At 37.2% G+C, this 18,736-nt stretch overlaps 1 protein-coding gene across 6 annotated transcripts in view; it reads left to right on the top strand.

Moving 5' to 3' along the window:
- pcdh7b (protocadherin 7b) overlaps positions 1-18,736 on the top strand; it is a 129,181-nt gene that overhangs the window by 109,397 nt on the left and 1,048 nt on the right. For 2 of the 6 annotated variants that reach the window (XM_087788560.1, XM_087788558.1), the window contains exons 3-4: positions 13,966-13,984; positions 15,448-15,588. In XM_087788560.1, coding sequence (XP_087644686.1) covers positions 13,966-13,982 — 17 coding nt within the window. In that variant the 3' untranslated portion in view covers positions 13,983-13,984; positions 15,448-15,588. Of the gene's footprint in view, positions 1-13,965; positions 14,025-15,447 lie in introns of those variants that run through there. The other 4 variants (XM_087788557.1, XM_087788556.1, XM_087788562.1 and 1 more) reach the window with 3 other exon arrangements.

Genomic DNA, 18,736 nt, shown 5'->3' with positions numbered 1-18,736 from the left:
AGTGTTATATGAATATTATTGACTTTTAAGTTTGACCATTTCGTCCAAAGGGCATACAAATCATGATCAAGATGAAATTGAATCGTGTCACCGGAAACTCCATGTAGAGGGAGGAGTTGTCTTTGTCTTTATGAGGTTCTCGATGGATGATCTTATCAGTAGATGTCTGTGGGATAAAATATATATATATATATATATATATATATATATATATATATATAAACATATGTAGACCATGGTTATTAATGAAAATGTATTCTTTTTAAAGATTTAAAGCTTCCTTGTCCTTATAAAATAAAATACATACTAATATATATACTTGTTTCTTCATTATTCAGACGTAGTTTTTGGATTATATTTGTTCTAACAATTATTCATAAATACGATACATCTATAGTATATAACTAAGTTAAATAACTATAAGTTAAAAAAAAAGAAAGACCAAAAAATGTGATGAATCATCATTTATTTACAGCAACCCTGAAATCAATTTGATTAATAATGTTTATATTTCAAGTGCACTAATATACAGAGGTTGACTGCAACCTGTTCCCTTCTCTTTCCTGAAGAAGGGAATCAAAAGGAGTACAATAAAATAAATGATTATCAATTCAAAAACAAAGCCACTTGCTTTAAATCTGCATCAAAATACATTTAATGTCTTTCCATCTAACAGAGGATTTAGGGTTCGATGAGAGCGTCTTACTTGTCGGTGCATGTGTGTAGGATGTAGTTGGCAAGATGTATGTAATAAAAATTGGGAAATATGTTGTTGCCACTGCATTTTGAATCTTGGACCACAGAGTGGGAGGAATAATCTATCAGGCTCTACGTCCATCAACTATCTTCTATCCACACTTTTTTTCCTTGATCGTCATAGATGTATGTTGGACAAAACAACTTATGATGCTCCTGAAAATAGATAGATAGATGGATGGATGGATGGATGGATGGATGGATGGATGGATGGATGGATGGATGGATGGATGGATGGATGGATGGATGGATGGATGGATGGATGATGGATGGATGGATGGATGGATGGATGGATGGATGGATGGATGGATGGATGGATGGATGGATGGATGGATGGATGGATGGATGGATGGATGGATGGATGTGGATGGATGGATGGATGGATGATAGATAGATAGATAGATAGATAGATAGATAGATAGATAGATAGATAGATAGATAGATAGATAGATAGATAGATAGATAGATAGATAGATAGATAGATAGATAGATAGATAGATAGATAGATAGATAGATAGATAGATAGATAGATAGATAGATAGATAGATAGATAGATAGATAGATCTCCCAACTCTCTTCCAGTCATGACGGCGGCCTCTTTCTTCGTCTCTATCTGCCTCACTTGTTATCATTATGTTGATAGGGAATATCCATTTTGTTTAAATTGACTCATTTGTCAGCGGGAATCAGAGCAGGGCGTCTGAAGGAGGCTGTCGCGGCTTTGATCTGTCCGACAGGAAGCATGAAAAGTGCATTTCATAAAGGGTATTTGCCTCTGACGAGCCTGCCAGAGTGACAAATTGGGCCCCTCGTGTATTAAATAATACACTAGACGCTGCTCCAGTCATGACACTTAAGTTCTAAACTCCTCGGTTTAAGAAGCAGGAAAAAAGCTCTGATTATTGACTTGAATCTATTTTACGATGCTTTTAAGTGTAAACTTGGGTCTTTTGAAAGAGAAATAGAAAGAGATGATACTAAAATGTAATGATTTGATGCCAGGAAAATTATAATTACAATCATGTTCTAAGCTTGAATTAGCAACAATAGGAATGAACTGTTGCTGACTTGTTGACACAAAACAAAATGTTTTGGAGCTTTGTTGTGTTAGTGAATAATACAAGCAAATACTGATATTCTCAACTTATCTTTATAACTAGCGAATAGTTATTTTCTTAGGGGCCTCATTGTTCAAGCTAAGAGAGAAGCAAGAGACAGGAAAAGGTGCCAGAAAAAAGAACCAAGAAAGTACAGAAGTTATGCCGCAATATGTTTTTACATGTCTTTAAAATAATAAAATGCAATAAACAATGGTATATATAAATATTTTAATTAGATTACATTAGATAGACTTTATTAATCCCTCTGGAGATCTCCTTCGACAATATCAGACGATTATTTCATAAAAACAAGAACAAGGTGCAAATAAAAGAGCAAAGTGCAAGGGGTGACAAAGTGCAAATATAAAGAACATAGATCAAAGGAAATAACACGAAGAAAATGATACAAAAATACTAAAAGTATAAAGAATAAAGGAGTACGACGTGCTTTTCTCGTCCAATCTTTATAACTAACCGACATAAATAAAAATAATTCTTTCCTCAGGGGCCACATTGTGACTGTTGTGAGGGGCCATTGAGCTAAAAGTGGAACAATGAGACAACATATGAGGAAAAAACTAGAAAAAAAACCACCATAAAATACATTAAAAAAAGTTTATACAATTATGAGTTACATTGTTTGGTTTATTTATAAATTTCATGAAATTAAATAAAGAAATTCCTTTTTTTTTCTCTAAATATGATCAATAATTTGAAATAATTTTATTGGGGCAAGAATAATTCAGCAAATGGAGAAGATTTGAAAAAAGTCCTTACAGTCAGTACAATAATAAATAAAAAATAAAATTGTGAGCTGTGACTATCAGCAACTTTTTATACATTAATACATCTTTGCCTTTTTTAATTGCCGCCTCAATATGTTCATATGAAGGCTCAAGTTTGTTTCCTGTGTGAAATGTCTTGTTAGTCAAGTATTCAGTGTAAAAGAGTTTATTGGTTCCCCCAGTCATGCCTCGAATACACCCGTTAACTTTACAGGCAGCAGCAGGTTCGAGGACTTGAACGTGAAAAGGACTATTACAGTGCAGAACAAAAACAAAAACCTCCAATTAAAAACAATAACTGTCACAAACATTACGACTAATGAGGATTGATTTTTATTTTCCTGTTCTTTTCTTTGAACCGCCTCTAACTAGAGGAAGTCAAGGTGATATACGTGTGGATGAAGGACAGACCTCGTTGCTGCTGATCAGGCTTTTGTGATGTTCCTGGAAACTGGGTTTTAAAACAGCCGGCTCTACAGTAGCACAGGCTCCCTGGTCAGACTGAAGGATACATTAAAGTGGTTCTGGAGAGCCCATTTGCTGACTGGCACATCCTTTTTAGCACTTTAATCAAGGCTGCACTTTTGTCTTGTTTTTCTTCTGTGGCTGCAGAGGTTATTTCAGTCCTTAAGCAACCTTTCACTTTATCAAGCGACCAACAACAGGTGACTTTGAACTTTAACGCTGTAGGTTCTCTTTACGTACAAAAACATTTTTCAGTGTCACACCAGTCGTCGTAGGACAAGCAGATACCTCTTGACACTGCGGTTATGGTGTGTCGTCTATATCTTGCACCTCCTCATTTAGGTTAAACACATACAAAATGATCTGAGCTACAGTGATGCTGTCAAGCTGGGAAACATTTTTAAACTCTAGCCATATTAATGACTGAATACAACCCTTAGCAAACATAAGTATATTCAAGTTTACTATGTGTAGACTTATTTTATACTAGAATTAAAGTATTTTACGTTTGACATCCCTTAGCCAAACAAAGTATATTCAAGTGTACTACGAGTAAACGTATTTATGCTAGAATTAATGTAGTATACTTGAAGTTTACTTTTGACCTTCCTCAGCCAAACAAAGTATAGTCAAGTGTACTACGAGTAAACGTATGTATGCTAGAATTAAAGTAGTATACTTAAAGTTTACTTTTGACCTTCCTCAGCCAAACAAAGTATATTCAAGTGTACTACGAGTAAACGTATTTATGCTAGAATTAAAGTAGTATACTTGAAGTTTCCTTTGACCTTCCTTAGTCAAACAAAGTATATTCAAGTGTACTACGAGTAAACGTATGTATGCTAGAATTAAAGTAGTATACTTAAAGTTTACTTTTGACCTTCCTCAGCCAAACAAAGTATATTCAAGTGTACTACGAGTAAACGTATTTATGCTAGAATTAAAGTAGTATACTTGAAGTTTCCTTTGACCTTCCTTAGTCAAACAAAGTATATTCAAGTGTACTACGAGTAAACGTATGTATGCTAGAATTAAAGTAGTATACTTAAAGTTTACTTTTGACCTTCCTCAGCCAAACAAAGTATATTCAAGTGTACTACAAGTAAACTTATTTTATGCTAGAATTAAAGTAGTATACTTGAAGTTTACTTTTGACCTTCCTTAGTCAAACAAAGTATATTCAAGTGTACTACGAGTAAACGTATGTATGCTAGAATTAAAGTAGTATACTTAAAGTTTACTTTTGACCTTCCTCAGCCAAACAAAGTATATTCAAGTGTACTACAAGTAAACTTATTTTATGCTAGAATTAAAGTAGTATACTTGAAGTTTACTTTTGACCTTCCTTAGCCAAACAAAGTATATTCAAGTGTACTACAAGTAAACGTATTTATGCTAGAATTAAAGTAGTATACTTGAAGTTTCCTTTGACCTTCCTTAGCCAAACAAAGTATATTCAAGTGTACTACGAGTAAACGTATTTATGCTAGAATTAAAGTAGTATACTTGAAGTTTACTTTTGACCTTCCTTAGTCAAACAAAGTATACTCAAGTGTATTATGTGTATATGTATTTTAGTAAAGTAGTACAAATACCTTTGTATATTTCATATGATTGAATTTATACATAAGTGTAATTGATAAAAAATAACTTTAAAGTTATAAATACTGATACTTGATAAGAGAATATGCTTCAGCAATAACTCACAGCTAAACTGAAATATACCCTGTTCTCGTCCTCGCTCTTGATTTATTTGAATTGTGACTTTTTTCTTGACAAACTACCGTTTAATGGAGCATAGCATATTATTTTGTGAGTATGACTGCAAGCATGTGATAAGAGAAATGGAAGCATATACAGCAGTGGGAAATGAGACTTTTTTGAGTAGAAAAAAAGAAGTAAACACATTCTTTACACTTGCTTACACACCACAAGTAGTTCAGTAAGCCCTACCATTTTCTTAACACTGTCTGTATTCTGTCTTTGTCCAATGTTTACTGTGTTTCCATGAATCTGTACCGAGCGGCACACATGCTCCGTGGTGAATGTAGGTTTGCTACACTCTGAAAATGTCCCAACGCTTCTCCAGAAACAAGCTGAGGCGGCCATATTGTTTTATCAGTCTCAAGCAGTGTTCCATGTGTGCGCCATAGCAGAGCAGCTAATGTTAATCCTCACGGGGGCTTTCAACGGATTCTGTATGAACTGAGATTGCCATGAAGGAGCAGCATAAATGGTGGGGTTGGTAACACGTTAGCCGTTTACCTTGGCATAGCTGCACTGGCTTTTTCATCTCTTAATCCATGGAGGGTATTAGATGCAGGCTGTCAGCGGGAACGACGCCGGTCTCATGCAATCACAAACATGTACCTACAAACATGGCTTTTACAAATAGATGGTTTATTTGGTGCTCTAGAAGATCACGTGTGTCAAACTCAATTGATAAAGATATCTTCTTTAAATGTTTGCAGGAAAAAAATGGAGATAATTCTGACAAAAATTTGGGCTCATACTTCCGAGTAAATATTGTAAATATACTTACATAAAACCATTAGGTATGACATGAGCATTTCCTTGTCTATCTTGACTTTGATGCTCGATGCATCTTTTGTCAGTAAGTAAGTAAGTAATAGTTATTTTTAAAGATTTTTCTAGACCAGGGTCACAAAGCACTTTAACAATCAAAAACAATACACAGTTAAATATATACTTTAAAAGTTCAAGACACGTAAAACAAACACAGGAGTCCCAGAAAATCAGGGACAAGCACAAATAAGAATGTGACAGAAATATGTTAAATACAGGTACTTATACTTAGAAGTATCACATTAGTATACCTTTACTACGATTACATTTACCTTAGTATAATAACTATACTTGTACTTAGGTATATTTGCCAGATTCAACATACTTTTTAGTAAAAGTTTTTGTTTAGCCCGTGACCTCAACTACTAAAAAAGTTTGGCCCCTTTTATGACTGACTTTGAATCTTTTGGTGTGGATCCATCAAATATTTATTTTAATAAATAAATAAACTGAAACTAATTAAATCTGTTGATAAACACATAACCAATGAAAATAATGAAAAGACTATCCTCTTTTCTGTTTAATTAATTTTATTTGTAAACTTCTGCTGTCAAAAAATGTACCTCTTGTAAAAACTAGTGGTGGTGTTGATGAGGCTTCATGAAACAGTTGATGATGTATCATGATGCTGTGCATTCATTCTCAAAGACCACTAGATGGCACTCTGAGTTGGAAAAATGTTTTTTATTGAATTCAACGTCAAAGATTAGGAGGTGACTTCCAATGCCCTTTAAAAATGAAGACACAGTATCATGATACCTCATCAGCTGTTTCATTTGATATATGTTTTCGAGGCCTAGGACTTTGAACTTGTGAAAAGGAGAAAGAGGTTATTTTAAGATTTAGCATTCCGTTATCTTTATGTTTTATTCTTTATGTTTGTGATCTCACAAGCTATTTGTTTAAATCTTGTTCTGTAGCACATAACATACAAGACAACCGCATGACTTTCATTTCTAAATATTAAACAAAACAAGTCTCTCATGTTGAAAACCCTGAGCTGTTCTTTGTTACGGTTATTTTAACGTCCTCAGTACCGTTGGCTAAAGTAGGGACGTGCTCTTTTCCCTGAGTGTAGCCTGGGCCTGGATTCAACATCGTTTTTTATGGTTTAAGTTGAAGGCAAGCCAACGCCATCACTCCTATTAGCAGAGTGGATGAGTCACTGCCTCACTTCTGCCATCATAGACAAAGTAAACGGTCAAAAGTGTTCCGAGGACATGGTCTCTGTCTTGTTTACGGCCTTAAACTGAAGGAAAGTAATTCACGGCACCAGTAAATATCAAAGCCATCTGGTTACAGTGGGACTTGCCGTATGTGTGCACGTCCACTGGATTGTGCACGTATGAATTAGGAACCATGACACATTATTTATGGGAGTCTTTGGCGTGAGTGCTGACCGTTCAATCAGCCCGATCGAGATAGAGAGCCAGCAAAAAGGCAGAGAGAGGTAGAAAGTGACTGCATAGAGGGAGCGAGAGTGCAACCCACATTTGATAATTGGCTGAGAGATCGTCACCAGAATGAAATTATGCTAGTTAATCTCCCCTCAATTAATTACCTCGAGTGCTGGCCGCAGTACATTCATTATTCTTGAAAGGGTATTGAACCTATTGAAAGAGTGCAGATCATACATACTGCAGGATTTCAGGAATGGATGAAAAAAAAGTCTAATAGTGGTCACAGATATTTGATGGATGGACGGTGTTTTTATCTTTGCTGACAGGAAAGGTTAAGTTTATGTGTCTTTATTAACCAGAGTCACCGAGTGGTCATGTTTACGAGTAGGTAGAAGTGAAAAAAATACGCACTGTGATTCTTGAGACATTTCTTTATACACTTTATACAGTATTATTAGACAAAATTACAAGAAAACTGCATACAAGACACTAAAAAATCAAATGATCAGATATAGTTATATTGTTGATACATTCATCTATATGTATTTTATCAATCCCTCTGTAGATCTCCTTTGGGTGATTGGGTACTATCTCTACCTTGGATAGAGTTTTTAAAATTAAATATTCAAACAAAAAAAATATGGCGTATAGTGCTCAGTACAGTGAGTGACTTGAGTTATGTAGTAATAATTTGATGGGTATTTCAAAAAAAAGGTGCTCTTGTCACAATCTCTATATAATGTTTTTTTTTATGTGTATTTATTTCAAGTATGTTTCTTGGAATTCCTGATGGAGTCTACTGACATCTCAAGACATTTTTATTCGTGCAGGCTTTTCCTTGATTCTCTGAGACTCCTGTGTTTGTCTCACTGTTGTCTTGACCTTTTAAGTATATATTTTATTGGGTATTGTTTTGATTGTTTAAGTGCTTTGTGACCCTGGTCGGGAAAAGCGCTATACAAATATTACTTACTTACTAACTCAATATTACCAATTATTTGACTTATTAGCTTTACTGTCTTTATTAGCAAAGCAGCTGTTGAATGGACATTTAATAACGTCTCCAATGTTGCAATGTTTTATAGATACATATATATATATATATATTAGAGATGGGTCAATGAGGCCTCATGAAACAGTTTCATAGTGACCAGTAAAAGCTGCCGCGATGCCGTTCAGCAAATCCTCCGCTGACTTGTGAATTCCTGAGGATCCTTGAAAGTCGAGTCATGTAAGGTCAGGCTTGTTCAAAGCCTCGCCGCTGACCTCGGTGCCATCAATTAATGCTGTTGTTAGCAGTACAAAAGCCTGACGAGATCTTTCAAAGGTCGCCGCTCTTCAGGACTTTTTTCCTTCAGAGTCCTCTTTTGTTATGTTTGTGTCTCCCTTCCCATATATCTTTAAGTGTCTGGCAAACATCTCAGGGAGAGGGAAAGACAAATACCTTTCTTTTCTGTGGATATTGTTCTGTCTGAACCTGCTGTCACAACGCTTAATAATTTAGCAGCCGTTCATCTTTCGGCTCCTTTCACGCAGGAAACTTCCTTCCCTTCGGCTGCAAACCATCTTTCTTCTCCCTTCTCGCCATTTCCTTCCTTCCTTTCATTGCCCACAGCCACCTCTTGTTGTGCGAGTGTCTTCGGCACCACGGAATGTCTGTCTGAGTTGTCTGTCTTTGATGCTCCCGAGCTGTGAGGCGATGCCAGAGGGGCCCTGGAATCTGAGAGAGCCAAACATGGTGTATTACACCCTAAAAACCCTTATTAATTGGCATTTCAAACTAATTAAAATGGACTCTGTTCGGGGTGAAAGTGTACTGAGGTGGTTTCTCTCTAATCTTCTCTTTGTCCTTTGATTAAAAAATGTTCTGCACCGAATTTCCTGAGAGTCTCCATGTATATTTCATCCTGTCCTCCTCAGCAGTTGAGCGTCATCTCAGTGACAACCAGCAATACACACACTGTCATCTTCAGCATGATTGCTGCACTGCACGAAATAGATCTGGCCATACAAGGAGGGCCTTTGATGGAGGGCTTCATGAAATCAGCGAGCCTATTCCAAAGCAAGGGTTCTTTGTTCTCACTCAGGCATTTGCACAAACCACAAGAAGACGGTGTTCTATTACGGCTTCAGAATTGGAATCATGTGGTAAATGACACTTGGAGGTTCTTATGGTTTGTATGTGACATCTAAAGAATAGGCGGAAGACGTGTGAAATTAAGTGAAGGCGACGTCTTCCCGGATTCTAGAATGTTTCAAGGCAGGATTTCATTTTGTAAAAGCTTTCACGTCAAGCGCTATCTAAATACAAATGACTTACTTACTTACTTACATCACTATATATACACGAGATGTGTCAACGAGGCCCCGTGAAACAGTTTCATAGTGAGGTCACTGTGTCATGAAACAGTGTCTCACCTTTAAAAGGCCACTAGATGTCAGTCTTACTTTGAAAATGATGCCAAGTTTCATTGACTTAGTAGATCAGAGCCAAAGATTTTAAAGCAGAGAGTGACATCTAGTGGCCTTTTAAAATTAAGACACTGTTTCATGACACTGTGGCTTCACCTCCAAACTGTTTCATGAGACCTCATCAGCCCATCACTACTATATATCAATATCAGTTAAATTCTCCAGTACTATGATCAAGTAAGAACTACAATATAATATTTGGTCGCAATTATTTTACCTCTAAAAGTCACGTGAAGCATGCTAGTAGAATCTAACAGATTTTCTTCTAATGACACATGATTATCAGCAAATGAGATTCATAAGAAGCAGCAAAAGTCTTGCATTTTCTTGGGATTCCAAATCTTAATCACTGTCAATATTTATAGAAAGTTAAGAGTCCAATTGTCATTAACAGGATTAAGACTGAAGCTACCGAATATTATCTTCAAATGTAATACATTAATTGGGTTATTTGATATTTGAAGATAAAAGTTAAAGCATTTACAAATACATGAACAAACATTTCACATCATTCTAAAACGCCTTCCATTCATCTATAATCCATCATCGTCCCACCCACCCATCCATCGATCCATCCATCCATCCATCGATCCATCCATCCATCCATCCATCCATCCATCCATCCATCCATCCATCCATCCATCCATCCATCCATCCATCCATCCATCCATCCATCCATCCACCCATCCATCCATCCATCCATCCATCCATCCATCCATCCATCCATCCATCCATCCATCCATCCATCCACCTACCATTAAGTTAACTACTTGAGACAATAACATAAATAAAACAACACTGAAAAGTAAGTAATATTTAAATGTTTTCCTCCAAAACAGGAAGTAGATTGAAGCCACATTTATCTCTCACGTTTCCCTAACATCCATTCCTTCTCTTGCAAAAGGTTTCCCGACCTCAATGCGCCGGCTGGGAAAGAAAAAGGCTAAAAGGTCGCGAAGCTCCAGTCTGTGTAGAAATGCTTCATAGCAAAAGTCGAAAACACCACACGACTCTAAATGAAACAGAAAATGCCCACACAGCTGACATCAGTGTTCATACGGCTCGGAGCGATGACAGTCTAACCTCATCTTTGTCCTCCGCCGAAACTTTTTGTGGCGGTTGAAGAGTCTAGATTTCAAAAACCAAGGGTTTGATAAAATACTTCCTTACTATGAAAATTAAATGATAAACCCTTTTGATATTGTTCAGTAGCCATAAATATTTAAACATTAGGCCGTGAATCCCATACTTCTTAAATATAAAAGAATAAAACATCTTCACTTAATTATTAATATATGTCTCATGTTAAAGTTTTATTTAATCAAATGTTGACGTTTATCTCTTATTTTCTCAGTTTTTATTCCTCTAGGTCACTATTATCAAAAAGAAAAAAAATATCTGATAGTTGCAATATAATCATATTGTTTAGCATACATTATTTTAGATTAAATGTATGTTCACTGCATTAAATGTAAAAACAGCAAAAAAGAAAAATACCACTGAATCAGTGGGAGCCGTGGACTGACAATGTTTAATTTTATTAATTTATTTATTGTAAACTTGGCAAGAAACAAACATCTGAATGTGTCACAGAATATTGTTTGTGTAGAAACAAAGATAATAAATAGAACAGGAATTATATCAATCATAGTTTCTTATGAACCGGTAATAAACACAGTGGTTGCTTTAAAGCCATGCTCTAAATAAGAAAGCATTACTCAACAGGCAGCCTTTACTGGCATTCGACTTTGCTGTATCGCAGCTCTCATAGCCTCCTCTGTAATTCAATTGTGGCTTTTTTTTGTTTGACAGTCAGCTGTGTAGGCCGTGGCTGCTTGTGTGAAGCTTTTATTTGGAAAAAAAAAATCCTAAGACCTTGCTCACTGGACCATTATGGTCTAATGACAGCACTCGCCTCCCAGCGATAGAGATAGCAGGCTCTTCCTGTGGCACTTTTATTGTCCTCCTTTTCTCGCCAAATAACACTTATGCCTCTGGGACACAACCTGGGATAAAGGGCCCCCTTTTCTGCTTTTTACTATATTGACGCTTTTTAACACATCGGAGTGACCCGCTTCTATTGCGTTGAATTAGACACTCTTGAGCTACAGTGGAGGGCATGTACTCTACTTTTGTTATGTGTCGACAAAAGGTTTTTATGTTGAGAGTGTTTTCAAAGTGCTGGTTTGTTCGCAGCACCACGACTTCTGTTGCGTATCGCTGGCTACACACAGACAACGATAATTCTCGTACATATTCTCTAACTGCAGTTTTGCTTTCTGGTGTTGATGTTGAATAGTGAACATGTGAAGTAGCCCAAGCTTTGTCTCCTTTAAAGTGGCTGAAGTTTGGCTTCTGGTCCGTAAAAAGACCCTCCAGATACACAAGAAACACGTGTGTGCGCACAAGGAACACTTTTCATAATGTACTATATCGGGCCACAGAGTGAGAAGGTCATTAGTTTCATTCTCGTACTCCTCTTGTGTAGTACCAGTGGATTATTTCTGCTTGTGGAGGTTTCTTCCAGACGCCCCATTTTCTTGTTACAGTCCCAAAACATTACCTGATGAATGAAGTTATTTTATTGTCAAATATGCTTGTATTAAGACATACACAATAAATTATGTGATGCAAAACATGAATACAGTTGAAAGGACATAAAGATATTCAAGAAAATGAATAAAAATAAATAACCAACAAAATTAATAAAAAAAAATCATCAACAAACTTAAATAATCAACTAATAAACAGAATGTAAATAAAAAACAAAGTTAATGCACAGGTTCAATCAGACATGCTCAATTGTCCATAGCAGATATTATTTGTTCTTTTCATTGTCCCCTGCCTTGCGATGGCTTATTGGTCACTTTCAAGAGCCATTAGATAGCAATGGGTTTAATGAGGCATCATGAAACAGCGGATGATGTATCATGATACAGTGTCTTCATAAAAAAAAAAAAAAAAAATACAATCACTGCTTTATAATCTTTGGCTTTAATAATTTGATGAAACTTGAAGATTCTAATGGTCTTTTCAGATAATTCATCAGCTGTTTCATGAGGCTTCATCAATCCATCACTATCATTAGGGTTTTTGAACATACACAAAAATGCAAGGAATAGAAAATGAATGTTTTTCTTACCTGTAATGCATGTGACATCATCAGAAAGTTACCATTTATTTACGTTACACCGGAAAGTTACATCATTTGAGCGATAATTTAAAATATAAAGTGGAGAAAGATTCAATGTGAGGCAAGCGTTCATTTGTAGGCCAGTAGAGGGTGTGCATCATGGGTAGATCGCAAGTGATGGTTTGATGAAGCTTCACGATGCATTGTCATGTTTTTTTAGTCAGTAGGTGGCGCCCTCAGTTTACAATACAGAGTTACGTTTTCAATTGAATAGCTGTTAAAGAGCAGAGAGTGACATCTAGTGGACTGTGAAAATAAGGCTTAATGAAGCCTCACCACCACAAATGGTTATTTATGAGTTTAAATAAAATGGATCAGATTGAAACAAGTATTTGCTTGTCATTTAGACGTGGGGCAGTTTAAAGGATCCATGCTGTGTCTTCCTTTGTCATCACTGTATTGGCATGCTCCCCATTTTTATTTTTCATTTCCCAGCTTTTCTTTCTTCATTTTCTTCTTCATTTACATCCCATTAAGCACAACAACACACTTGTTTGCACTCTTTAATGACATAAACATACTTGAATTCTCAAATGAGTGGATGCTGGAGGTCTTGGGCATACATCGAGCGGCAACGATTACCAGAGTCGTTTGTGACAAAGTCAATGGAGAAATGAATGGCACTCTCAAAGTTATTTAGACGTCTCCGCTTTTCTGATGAAGATAACATTTCAATCTAAATGTTTTTCAAATTGAATTCAGTTCTTTTATCTCCTCTTTGTTTGCTGTCCTTGTCTGTCCGCATCATGCACTTAAGCCTCGAATAGACTGTGCGTTTTTGGCAATCTTTGTTTTTTTTTGATGATCATTTGGAATGCAGGAATGAAGCCACAATGGCTTCTGAGTATCTGTCGGCATCTCAAATGAAGTGAGCCACTTTTGTGCAAACTGTTTTGTCACAATTTGACTTGTTTATAACACTCAATTTGCTCCTGATTCTATTAATCCTAATGCTAAAAATGACTCTAGTGAAACATGTTTCATATTTGACTTTGATATATAGAGTTAGAGTTATGTATGGTAAAGTTATTTCGCAGCTTTTTGAAGCTCAAAATGTACAGTTTATTAAGGCTTGACACTGATGTCGCTGATCGCCTCTACTGCTGTTGTCTTCTTATTCAAAGCTAAAGATTGTTATTCCAAATATAAACTACTTTAAGATCTACGTCTGATGCACAGTGATTTGTGATTTTCTTTTTCTTTTACAGGAGAAAAAGAGCATTAAAAGTAAGCCTTGGTCTAAACTTTTCATTGTAACGATGGGCAACAAAAAGCATGCTTGGCTTCCACTCACCCTGGCTTTTCTATTCTCTTTATTTTTCTTTGTTTCTTCATGTATCATAGCAAGTCTTTCACAAACTACCCTAATCAAATCTCCAACCGAAAGCCTATTATCGGAGGAACTGTTGATCTTTTAGACCTCGTCTCCTCCCCACTCCGTCTGCCTCGCAGCACCGTAAATCCTCGTCTGTTGTTTTTGGCATTGCATTGGGGCATTTTCTACAGGATTTATTGACACTGTGTTTGTGTTAACTCTTATTCTGGTGTAGCATTGTAAGCCAATAAAGTTCTCCCCGCGACAATAAAGTAGCCACGCAGACAAGCCGAGGCCCCCGGCAAGGTAATTAGTTAAGACCGTTATTAGTGGATTTAAAAGGATACTCGGCCACTTGAGCCTAGCAAATCTATTAAGCTACTTAGATCAGGACATGATTGCCGTCTGTCAGTCACTTGGATTCTGTTCGACCTCTGTCCTCCAAACACACTCGCCTACCGACCGCCCACGCAGCCAAATTCAGCTCAAAGAGAGACGTCGGGGCCGAAATGGCAATGATACATAAATTAAACTCGCTTTTTTTTTTTCTGCATCACTTCACGCCCTTGTCTTCCTTTCAGCACAGACATTTTAAAAAGCATGACATTTGATTCCCGCATCTTTTAGTTTTGAGGCTGTTGTTGAGGCTGGTGGAGTCTTATTTGCATCGTGGTGGTCAGTTTTAATTTCTGTCATGTTTTATGCATGGACGTATATACAGTCATCGGAGAGCTACGCATACACTCGACAGCTCTTCAAGAGCCGTATGCTATACCTTCCCTTTACTTCAGCAATCAGGAATAAATACACATTCAAACAGATATTCCCACTTGCCTTTCATGTGCTCGTGCTGTCAGTCACAGAAACATAATGCGCTTCTTCTAGTGATGTTTGATAAGGCGTCATGAAACAACTGATGAGATTGATACATTTTTGCAAGGCCACTAGATGGCACTCTCTGATTTATTGATCTACTGATTCATAAAACCTGGCATCTTTTTTCCCAACGAGAGTGCCATCTAGTGGCGTTTCAAAATGAAGACATTGTATCATGATACAGCATCAGATGTTTCATCATCAGATGCTTCATGAGGCCTCATCAAACCATCACAAGGATCTTTTTTTTTTTAGAAAATAAAATTATGTTTGACATTTTTGGTTCTTTGATTGCTTGAGCTTGTATCTACAGAAAAAAGACAAAAAAAAAAGACAATCAGTGTTCGCACCCTTTGCCCAAATTCATTTCATAGAGAAATATTTGTATACATTGACACATTTTTAAATTGAGGTTCAAGAATACACTTTAAATTTGTCTAACGCTGCACTGGGGTTCTTTTCTGACACATCTTTCTTTTTTTCTCATTTCCTTCACCAGACTCTCGGCCCTTGCCTGACGTAGCCATGACTGGCAAGTGCACCAGGGAATGTGACGAGTACGGCCACTCTGACTCCTGCTGGATGCCTGTGCGTACGTCGCCGGAGCGACGGCCATCCAAGTCAACCAACAACCCTCAACCACAACAACCAAAGCTTTCCACTTTCATGAGCGGCAACAGCAGTGGCAGCAGCAGCGCGGAGCAGCCCGGCAGCCAAGAGACCCTCTCCATGGCTGCCATGGCCAACGGGGACCCCACCGCCGCTCACATGATGGGCGACCGCAATCGTAACCTACTCAACAAGAAGATGGCTTCCTCTTCCTCCTACGAGGCCTTTGGATCGCCGTCCTACTGCTCCCCCGGTGGTGTGGAGGAAACCCTGGGCCATCCGACCGAGGAGATTCCTCTGGCACCGACCGGGGAGTACAAGCCTACGACATGTGGCACCCTGACGCGGCGGGAGGTGTACCTGTGAGGAGAGTCTCGGCGAAGCCTGCGGTGCCACGTTACGTTAAAACAGACAGAAAGTTGCTTTTCCCACCTCATTCCAGCTCAGTACGTTCTCGTCAAAACCTTGATCTTAGCAAGGACACGCTTGTCCCAAGACCTTACATGACAGCTCCTTAATGAAAAACCTAAATGGGAGCATAGACTCATTTTGAAAGTGTTAATTATGGTCGCAACCTCAAGTCAAGAGGAGGATCGAGAGCATAGATGGGACTGAAAACAGCAAGTCGGGCTCTCGGGACAGTCACTGTACAATATCCTTCTCATTTTTCATACTGAGTACATGCATGCATTGCCTTTATTCCAACTGCACCCCCCCCTCCCCCAACCCCCTCCAGGATACGACACTGTACAGTTTTCAGATTTCTTTTCTAGAAACAAAGCTGTACATGCAGACTTTTTTTTACTTCAAAGTGCATCTGGTTCAAACCTTTTTTTTTATTGTTTTCGTTCAAGGACAGTACAGAACTGAAGCCAAGACGGCTAAAACGATAAGCAAGGCAGTACACTCTCTGTGGACTATCTCGTCTTGACCAACCGTGGAGTCAGTGGATTTGGAGCAGACCAAAAACGTTACAACTCTTATAACAATTGCGGGTCGCTCCGAAGATTTCCTTGGACTTCAAGGGGAACCAACGGAATCTGCTCCAACGTTGAGTCAGGCTCCTCACCGATGATTTGTTCTTGTACATAAAACTTTGAAGACAGCAAACAGCGCTTTCTGCTATCATTCACGATCACGTAGCCTCAACCATCCTGGTGAACCTTTACCTCATCTTTTGGCCACGCACCGGCTGAGATGCAAGTGTCAACACGGTCGTGCGAAATCCTGATTCGGATATGTGTAAGAATCCAACTTTATGTCGCCATAGAGACTGATGAATATTTTACAAGCCGGTGGCGCTGAGTGATCGAGGCATTCTGAGTAAGCACAGTGCTGAGATTAAAATGATGTGGAGGCATTTCAAATTTTACGAGTCTATGGACAAATTATGCAGTAAAACCGAGGCGCGTATAGACCATACGTACGGTGGGATGCTTCATAAAGGTGGCCACAGAGGTCATGAAAAAGCTGCAAGAACTTTTTTATTTGTGAGTGAGCAATAAATACGATGTACACATTACCAGGAAACATCCCTTCACTCAATCCTTTTTTTTTTTGTTGTAGAATAAGGTAATCTTCGAGCACGAATGTAGGATCAAGTCAACGGATAAGCAGAGATATTAGTTAGGATTTTGAGAAAAATAGGGATGAAAGAAGGATGACTCATCACCCATTATTTTCAACGATGAGAATGAACCTTTGAGCTGATACACCCTTGACAGTGTGAAGCATCATTGTCTTTTGTTTGCATCCTCAGAGGCACAAAATGGAATGACTGTACGAGTAAAAAAAAAGAAAAGTAAAAATCAGATGCAATTACATTTTTAGTATATTAGTGAAAGACGCTTCAGTTTTTCTGACGCAGCTGTTTTGCCTGTTAATTTAGGTTCCTCTTGGTTCTTTTCTTTTTGCATTCAGGCAATCTATAGTCTGTAAGTACTACTCGTTGTTTGACAAGAAAGTGCTCCTATACTTAGCAGATGTACACATGAATATTTACTTTTTACTGCACGTTTAATGGGAGTTTTCCTCACATGATGTGAAGGATTGAAAAATAAATAAAGACGTAAAAAAAACAAAAAGTGTAAAGCAAAATGTTTAAAAAAAGAAGAAAAAAAAAAGGTCCCTGTGAACATTCAATTCCACCTTGTGGCTTTTTTTGGTTACTTCTCCTGCGTATCATCCATTTAGTGTTTGGTTATTTTTGGAACACAAGCAATGGTTTGGACCAACTACTATGTTTTCATTTATCAACTGATTAATTTTTTAAGTTTGCAAAGCCTCAAAAATAAGACGTTTTCAAGAAATATCCTCCATATTCCATGGCCATCAATCGCATGTGTATGAAATGAAGGTCATGAAAAATTGACGAGAGCTACTTTTTCCATCAATTTCTTATTGGTTTAAATGTCCGGTACAACTAAAGATACATGCTCGTATACAAAGATAATGATAAGAAGAAAAGTAGCTTATATGTGTTGAATTTCAGAGCTGGTACTAGAATTTTTTCCTGGTTATTATAACCAATGAAGTTATTATTATAAGTTATTATATGTACTGACAAAAACAGTGATTTTAGGCATCTTTTCCTTTCTGTAAGTTATTCACATGATACTCACAGGTTGTTGTAATCATGTTTACACAGGTATGGATTGTAGTAGTTCCTCGTATTGTTCTCAATAGCGAGTGAAAAAGGGTTTGTTTGTTGGCTGTTTTCCAACAATAACTTAGTAATACAATCGCAGTGAAGCTGGCGTTTGTCTTTATTATTTTTATTGCGAGAACAGCTTTATTGAATCAGATTTCTTTCATATCCCATTAAAGATGCGCGCGAGCGGTTTGACAGCCGGTTTTATGAAAACATAGTAGTTTGGAAAAACTTGTTTTTATTAATTTAATTCATAAAGATTTCAAATCAGAATACACATCATCATTGCAAGCATTTCCTCTTTATATATAAAAAAAAAAAGTTACAAAAATGTGTCAAACAGAATAGTGGATCTTATTACTGTCAGTCACTGTGTTATCTTTTTTTTTTTATCTGGTACCACCTTGTATATTTACACTGACGGCTACTGGCAAAAATACAAAAAAATTACAAAAATAAAATGTGATACAAAAAAAAAGAGTGAATGCAAATATGCAATTGTGCCTTTTTATACCAATTGGTATGAGTC

Source organism: Callionymus lyra, chromosome 4 (assembly GCF_982586985.1).
Source record: "Callionymus lyra chromosome 4, fCalLyr1.hap1.1, whole genome shotgun sequence".
NCBI classification, from domain to species: domain Eukaryota; kingdom Metazoa; phylum Chordata; class Actinopteri; order Syngnathiformes; family Callionymidae; genus Callionymus; species Callionymus lyra.
Note: the sequence above shows the minus strand (reverse complement) of the source record. Positions and strands in the feature narration are given on the sequence as shown.